The 8,767-nt window shown below is 39.0% G+C and overlaps 1 protein-coding gene across 1 annotated transcript; it reads left to right on the forward strand.

Annotated features, from left to right (window-relative positions):
* Window positions 1-6,083: 6,083 nt before the first annotated feature.
* On the forward strand, window positions 6,084-8,204 carry LOC148009667 (pentatricopeptide repeat-containing protein At2g33680-like). The gene has a single exon (XM_087672819.1). The coding sequence runs from the start codon at window positions 6,084-6,086 to the stop codon at window positions 8,202-8,204; it is 2,121 nt and encodes a 706-aa protein (XP_087528945.1).
* Window positions 8,205-8,767: the final 563 nt, after the last annotated feature.

An 8,767-nucleotide genomic window follows, 5' to 3' on the forward strand; every position in this document is an offset into this window, starting at 1 on the left:
AACAATCACACAAATCTAATACTTCAAAAATATGTGATTCATTATACGACTGAATGTAGCTGGTGCATTGGTCAAACCGAAAGGCATAACAAGAAATTCATAAAGACCAAACTGAGTTCTAAATGCAATCTTGAAAATTTCAAGTGTATCCAATCGTACTTGATGATATCCAGATTTTGGATCTATCTTGCTAAAAATAGTGGCCCCTTGTAGTTTATCCATGAGGTCGTCTACCCTAGGGATCAGATATCTATTCTTAACAATGATCTTGTTTAGGGTATGATAGTCAATGCACATCCCATAGGTATTATTTTTCTTCTTAACTAATAGGACAGGTGTACCAAAAGGAGAACTATTAGGCCTAATGAGTCCTCGGTTCATCTTCAACTTGTGCTTGGATTTCTTTTTGCTCAATCTGATTGTGTCTATAAGGTGCTTTACATGGTGGTTGAGAACATGGGATTAAGTCTATTTTATGGTCTTCAAGACATGTAGATGGTAAACTAGGTGGTAAACGAGCAGGAAAACAATCTTGAAATTGTGAAAGAAATCATGCATGCCTAGGATGCATTTGATTTTCCTTAGCTTCAATTTCATTCACCCATACTAATATATGATTTACTACATTTTCTTAATGCATGTTTAGCTTGTGTGTGACTAAGTATGAAAAATTATCAAAGGTGCGCGATCCATGTAATGTGATTTGTTTTTCGTTAAGATGAATTTTCATGAAATGTGTGGAATAATCTATGTCGGGATTATATTTGTGACACCAAGGCATTCCTAAAACAAGATCACTAGCTTGCAAAGGCACAACCAAGAAATTTTTGCGCTCAACATAATCACCAATTTTAATCTCTAAGTTATGAAATTCTTGTGTCACATTGTATCTAGTGCCTAAGAATGGAACCTTTACGCGATAATGAGTTGGAATAATAGGTAAATTCTATTCTTTTACCAACTTTGTGGAAATAAAATCATGTGTGCTTCCATCATCACGCAAAACAATCTTTTCTTGACCATGCACAAAACATGTCATTGTTAGTAACGAATGAGAATTTGGCATACCTAGTAAAGTATTTGAAATATTGCCGATATCATCGTCATCTTCAGTGGAGTTTGGCATATCTTCATGGTCTTCATCTTCAGTTACTCCCAAGTGATTGATTTGAACAGCTTGTTTCTTGGATTGACAGTTCACTGTTAAGTGTCCAGGTTGATGACACTTATAGCAAACTATAGTCTTTGCTTTGAAAACGTTATTGGTAAGGGCTCAAAATTTAGGTATGTTGGGATTTCGCTGGAGAGAAGGCTTAGAGTTTGAATTTGTGTTTGATGGTAAAGCAAGAGGTCGAGTCCAGGGTTTATGAAAAGAAGAAGGAGCAAAGTGATTTTGATTGAATCTTTGGAAGTTAGAATTGAATTGCTTTGAACTAAAGTTACCATTAATTGAAAATTGTTGCGGCCACTTTTCTTGTCCATGAATTTTATCCTCAATATCATGCACCAAAGAAATCACATCCTCCAAAGTCTTTGGCTTGAACATATTCACTTTCGCATAGAAGTGACCAAGCAAATCGGTCATATACTTGCACTTGTGGGTCACGTCAGGAACAACTTCAAGCAACGAAGTTGTAGTAAGGCACTCCAGAAACGTCAGTGTATTGTGGGATGGATTCACAATCTCTTTGTTGTAGGAAATCTCACTGTTTGATAGCTTTTTCATGGAATTGAGGTGGAAGAAAATTCTACAAAAATTTCTTTTGAAAGGCCTCCCAAGTAGTGGGACAATCAACACTCTTGTGACAACAGTCCAACATAATGATGCTATGTCTGCTAGATGGTTAGTGATACATTTAAGTTTATCTTTTTTAGCATATTGCTTTTCATGAAAATAGTCGTCAAACTGACTAATGAAAGCAATAAGAATTTTTCCGTCACATTGCCCATTAAAAGTACGAAATTTGAATTTTCTTTCACTTACCTTGGCTTCTTTCTTGAGAGACTATGTATCGAGTGTTGCGTCAATCGTACGTCAAATAACATCTTTAGGTTACACTCCGTCTTGATCGATAGTGGATTGTTGAAGTGTAGCTAGTTGTGCTTGCAAATTTTGACGTGCTCTTTGCTCTTCTTGAAGCTGCATCATGATTAGATCCAATTTTTTCTCCATAGTCGGCTCTGGCAAATCACCATTGCCCATTAAATCATCCATGTGATGATCGGACATGCTGCAAAAATCTCAAACAATCTCACACACTCGAAATCTCATTAGAAGGATGAGTGTAGCTCAAATTTGGGTTTACAACTCTTGCTTTTTTTTTTTTCGGGTATGGCAATTGATAACAATCTTTTTCCAAGCGAAATAGTCTTCCGTATAGACTGTGCGTGACAGTCTGCTTGTTGTTGTGAATCAGCTCCCCCAAGTTGTAGGTGGGAACAGAGGCTTGCTGGAACTACGAAACTGGTTCGGGAGTAGCACGGTGTGAACACCCACTAGATAGGAGATTGTAGATTGAATTTGAAGCCTTGGTAAAGCTTAAGAACTTTAAGTTTTTTAAAAAGTTTAATAATCTTGTGGATTCTAGGAGGATGGCGATAGCTTGATAACGGAATCAACGGTGATCAGTACGTCCTCGCGTCGTAAATCGTAAAATTGTGGGGAGCTTAAACTCTTTTAAGCTTATTAAGATTTTTAACTTCAAACTTAATGAAGTTCTTCTCTGCTTCTCTCAGTTAACAAAAAGACTTACAAAGGATCTTCAGATGTGGTCCTCCACCTCTGGGGTGAGGTCCTTTGCGATCTGAGAGCACAGCAGGGGGTTCTTCACCACTAGGAACACACTTGTATTGATGGTTCGTCGCAAAACAACTTGTAGAGCCCGTTCGTTCCAGGAGCTTTGCCTTTGCGCAAGATGGTAAGCGATTGGAAGCCCTTTATCTCAGCTTCGCTCTGATACCACTGATGCACAGATTGGGTGCTGTATGCACGCATAGTGAACATCCAAAGGTCCCTAAGAATAAATAACTCTACAAAAGCTTCATAAAGGCAAAAAGAGATTTTGCACGACAAGAGACAAAAAGACCAATTGGGTGCAATCTTCCCCCATGCCTTGTGTGAGCGCTTCACAAGGCATGTATTTATAAATTTATTTATCTCTAAGCTCAAAAATAGCCCACTTAACAATTAGCTTGCTTTTGGCTTTTGTGTTTGCTTTTGCCCAAATAAAGAGTAAAGTGTTTGGGCATCCCAAAAGTTGGCGGGCTGTGCCCAAATACAATGTCAAATAATGAAATATTAAACTGAGCGTCTATGCACATACAAAATAATAAATATTTTGTTAAGCGCTTTAATAAATAAGTGCGCCCAAATAAATATTCATGTCACACCTTTAGTGATAAGGTGCACGCCCATTAAAAAAAATAATTATTCTAGGTATTTTGAATTCAGGCCATCGCGCGGTGCTTCCCAACGCCACCACTGCCTGCTCTACATATCAATTGAAACATTCACAATTGTTAGAAAATAATAAGATAAAACCCACAAAAGTGAATACCTAGCAATCTTTAGCTACAAAATAATTAAATAGGTTGGAACTCTGTCCTAACCTTAATTTAATTCGAGTGCGCGCTCTAAACTTGTAAATGTTCATTAATTTAATATATATTTTATGGAATCACCCATGTGCACATTAATTAATAAAACGCTCGAGAAAAACATGAGTGAAGAAAGGTTATTCGTCCTTCTTCTACTCCTGCTTCTTGATAGTGGACTGATGTAATTGTCTAGGTGAATGTTCCTCTTCCTTCTTGTTCTTTCTAGATCTTGTATATGATCTCTAGAAAGAAATTTTCCATGATGCAGGCACTTCTTCTACTATCTATTTAATCAATTAAAAAAACCACCTCCTCTTTTGTCTTTATATCATTCCAAATACTCATAGCCAAGTCTGTCACCCTCGTGTTCTTGAGATTAGTTTATTCCTTGGCTATGCACCTAAATGAAAGTTGCCCTCCCACGAACAGAAACAACCACAAAACTAAGGAGAAAGCACACAAAATATATGTGCATGGCTCTACCATTAATCTCAAAACTGAAAATAAACCATAAATCTCTCTTAATAATGAGCAAATTCTTCATCTTCATTCATCCATAGCTTCAACCATTATGCACAAAAGGAAAGAGCAAAAGGAAAAATAGGAATTTCTACACAAAAGATAGAGGAGAGAGGAGAGAAAAATATTGGCACCATCCAAAAGGAGAATGTGCGAGTCTTGGAAGAAAGGAGAGAAAGAGGCACATAATCAGCCGTGCACTCCACCCCAGCTTTTTTCCAAAAGACATACAACCCTTCATATTTTTATTATTTCTTTGATTTTTTAATAAAATACATTTGTATTTGTAATGCTTTAGCTACATTTCGATTCTTTCTAACCTTTTGCAAATGCATGCATGTACACTTCTGTATATACAATTTATTTATGATGATGGATGTGACCCCCCCTCCCATGTAGGGTGTATTTTAGTGATTTTGGAACAAATTGTATATTATTTCCTATATAAAAACTAGAAATGTGATGTATGTATAAACATCTTTGTGCCTTGTTTTTATGCTTCTTTTGGTGTCATCACAACACAAGAAACAACAAAACGATATCAAGAATCCAGGTCACAATCCAGTCAATGAATCAATAGCTCACCTCGGGACGCAGCAAACACTAATGCAAGGCATTGAATAGCAAGTGGTACCATAAATCCACGTTCTCTTTGATACTCGCATATGCAATCACCTGCCACAAATTGCAAGGCACCATAGTTAAATAAAAATCACTTATATACATAAGAAGCATGTTTGTGCCACCCGATCTGGTTTATGTAACGCTCTTCCGTGTAACTGAAAGAAGAAATTTGTGCATCATCAGTCTTTCAAATCCATCTACCTTTACTCTGACACCTTTCATGACACTGTGACTCAAGTAGAGAAACAACACAGCTTTTAAAAAACAAAGAAAGATTCAACACAAGACATTCCATCACACAACAATTTTATACGCTTCTTCTAGCAAGGAATAAAGCAATTTTTAAAACCTTCCTTCAAACGTTGTTTGTTAATATACTAAAACGTTTTCTTAATTTTCTTCTTCAAAATATAGATTTATCAGCATACTAATGTGCTTTTCTCATTTTCTCCTTAACACACATAACTAGTGAAAGCAAATATGGCACCAGATAAGGTATGCACAATCCAATTTAACATAGCAAAAAAAAAAGAGAATGTTCAAATTCACGATCATTGACTCGAGCTACATAAGTATACATATTCTCTTTTCGAGATTCTCTATGTATTTAAACAACGTTAAATCTTACCTACAAACATACTTTGCTTAAAATACATCACATGTCTAAACACCAACAGTAAAATTGCTACATAACAAACATGCAAGAATTGCATATTACATATGAAACTTAATACTACTTTACTTAGCGGAGCGGGCCAACCTAGTTTTGACTATGAACCTAACACTATGGTCTTGCTCTTTTCAAGGAGGACGGATAGGCCCCCCTCCCCAACTACACCTAGATAGGTATAGGTATTTTCACAATGTGGTCAAAATAGTGGGAAATTGGAATTTATCTCCGACAAGTTTTACTGCGATATGAGACGAGCGAGATGCCTTCTTCCAAGGCCAGCAGGGCGTGGACAGTGCGGGGTTCTCTGTGCTTGAAGGTACTGCCATGTTTGCGAGAGGACCCACGGACGGCCTTACCCTAAAGCTCGGGATGAGGAAGAAGAAGAAGAAGAGGAAGAAGTTGATAACGATCTATTGCGCAGAGACTTTCCATAACATTGAGCAGAGCAGTTGCCCTTGGCAGCTTCAAAAGTTGTACCAAGTGAAGGCAAAAGTTGGTGATTTACTGCACAGAGACTTGCCATGAAATTCAGCAAAGCAGACATCGTTGGCAGCTTGAAGAATTGTATGGAGACTTGCCATGACATTCTGCACAGTAGACGCCGTTGGCAGCTTCAAAAAATGTACCAAGAAAAGGCGAAAGTTAGTGATTCACTGCTCTGGGACTTGCCATGAAACTGAGCAAAGCAGACATTGTTGGAACCTTGAAGAACTGTACAAACTCCAGAACATTGTGCCAGGGTCGCTTAGTACATCGAAACGCTATCAAAAGTGGCTTTGGATCGGACCTTCTTGTTGGAAATGTTCTTATTGATATGTATGCTAAATGTGGAAGCTTGGAAGATTCGCGCAGTGTTTTCGATCGGCTTCCAAACCGTGATGCCGTGTCATGGGGTGCAATCATTTCAGCATATTCCAGATATGATCAGCACCTTACTGCGGGTGGGCTTTTTGACAAAATGCGAAAAGATGGCATTCGTCCAAGCTCGTACACATATTCATGTGGCTTGAAAGTCTGCAGTGGTTTGAGAGCCATAACAGATGGCAGAGTTTTACACCATAAGATACTGGAGGCTGGGCTTGATTCCAATTTGATTGTTGCAAATGGCATTATTGATTTCTATCTGAAATGCCACAGCATCGATGATGCATGCAATGTATTTCATCAACTATCAAATCGAGATGTGGTTACATGGGGCACAATGATCGCTGGTTGTGTAGACCATGGACAGGACCAGCCTGCTCTTGTACTTTTTAAGCAGATGCAACAGGAAGGTGTTGCATCAAACATAGTTATCCTGTCTTCTACACTAAAAGCATGCACCAGAATAAAAGATGTAGAGAAAGGCACTCTGATACACCTTCAGGTTATTGAGTCCCGACTTCAGTCAGATGTGGTAATCGGGAGTGCTCTCATTGACATGTATGCAAAATGTGGAAGGTTGGAAAAAGCATGCACAGTTTTTGCACATCTGTCCAGTCGAGATGTGATGTCCTGTTGTGCAATGATCTCAGGTTACACCATTAATGGGCATAGCTTATATGCCTTAAAACTTTTCACACAAATGCAAAACGAAAGTATAAAGCCAAACGATGTTTGTTTTTCTTGTGTGCTGAAAGCTTGTGGTAGTATAGGAGCTCTTCCAGAGGGAAGAGAACTACATAATCAGGTTATTAGAGGTGGACTTGAAGCAGATGCAGTCATAGGAAATACACTTATTGACATGTACATGAAGTGTGGGTGTCTACAGGATGCACAAACAGCATTTGACAGCTTATGTTCTCGAGACATACAGTCATATGGGGCCATCATTTCAGGATATTGCCAACATGGGGAGAGCCTTTCTGTTCTTGCAATTTTGAGGATCATGACTCAACAAGGTTTGCTTCCAAATAAGTATATTCATTCTTGCATTGTAAAATCTTGTGGGAACCTGGGAGCAAGTGGCCTGGGAATGCTAACACATCATCAGATAGTTGAAAATGAATTGGAGTTGGACCTACTGTTGGGGAATACCCTTATTGATATGTATGGGAGTTTTGGTAGTCTAGATGAGGTGCACACAGTCTTCACTGCATTGCCAGACCGTGATATTATCTCATGGGGTGCAATCATTATGGCATATGCAACACATGGAGACTGCCAATCAGCTGGAGAACTTTTTGTGGACATGCTAAGGCAAGGTGTATCACCTGATGATATGATATTTACTAGTCTTTTCACTGCTTGTAGTAATGTGGCCTCTGTGGGCAAAGGCTGTCAATATTTTCACTCTATGATGGAAGAACATGGTTTAATGCCAAGTATACAACATTATAGCTGCATGGTGGACCTGCTTGGTCGAGCAGGATTCTTGCAGGAGGCAGTAGATCTTCTCAAAACCATACCTGCCTTGCCAGATATTATAATATTTACTTCTTTGCTGACAAGCTGTAGACTATGTGGCAACTTGGAGCTTGGAAGGGAATGCTTTGATCAAGTTGTGAACCATGATCCTGCACATGCATCTGCCTACTTGCTAATGTCAAACATCTATAGTGACATGAATATGTGGGATTGTAGTGATGGGATACAGGAACTTAGATATTTCTCAAGTGCTTCTAAGAAGCCTGGGAAGGCTTGGATCGAGGTTAATAATAGGGTCCAAGAGTTCATTGTTGGTGGTGAAAGCCAGCTTCAATGTCTGAACAGCTGCATTAAGTGGAAGAAATTTAGAAGACACATGAAAATGGAAGGTTATACACCCCATTTGGACTCAATTTTTCAAAGCCAGGATGAGCACGGTGGCTAAGGAGATCACCATTTTTGGCCATAAGATTGACCTGCTTTAACAGAAATACTTTGGCAAGAAGAAGATAATCCCTGTAATTTCCTCATGCTATAGATGTCTATCTTGCTGAAGCACTCAATCAGCTGGCCTTTGCAGGCAATAGGCAGATCCATACATCTAGATTTCAGGCCAGATGACAAGGCCACATAGCTCTTGATTATTTGGGTTTATGTCTTGGTCACCAGCAATGCTGGCATATTTTCTCAAGGACCTTCCATTTGAAGTGTGAAGATTCATTGCGAATGGCATCATTTAATTTGTGATATGTTGGGAGCCACTAGTTCAGCATGAGCATAGGCATAGTGGGCAGCAGATGGGCCAGCAGGCATCTGACTGCCACATGTCAGCCACCTGCCCCAGGCCCCCGTGGATTGCTGGTTGGACTGCCTTTGGGACCCTTTCGTGTGAAGGGCTATTCCTGCCTTCTCCAATGTCATGGTGCAACAATTTGTCCAGCTGTGGGGGCTCATGCACAATGCAAAATTAGTACAAAAGCTTCATCTTCACTCATCAGTCTTTGACCA

The sequence above is a fragment of the Lygodium microphyllum genome, chromosome 30, assembly GCF_053477565.2.
Source record: "Lygodium microphyllum isolate KBCC chromosome 30, Lygodium_microphyllum_v1.1.10, whole genome shotgun sequence".
Taxonomy (NCBI): Eukaryota; Viridiplantae; Streptophyta; class Polypodiopsida; order Schizaeales; family Lygodiaceae; genus Lygodium; species Lygodium microphyllum.

What these genes read in the sequence shown, in the direction of transcription:
- LOC148009667 (XM_087672819.1), top strand. Translation starts at nt 6,084, where the DNA reads ATGAAACTGAGCAAAGCAGACATTGTTGGAACCTTGAAGAACTGTACA.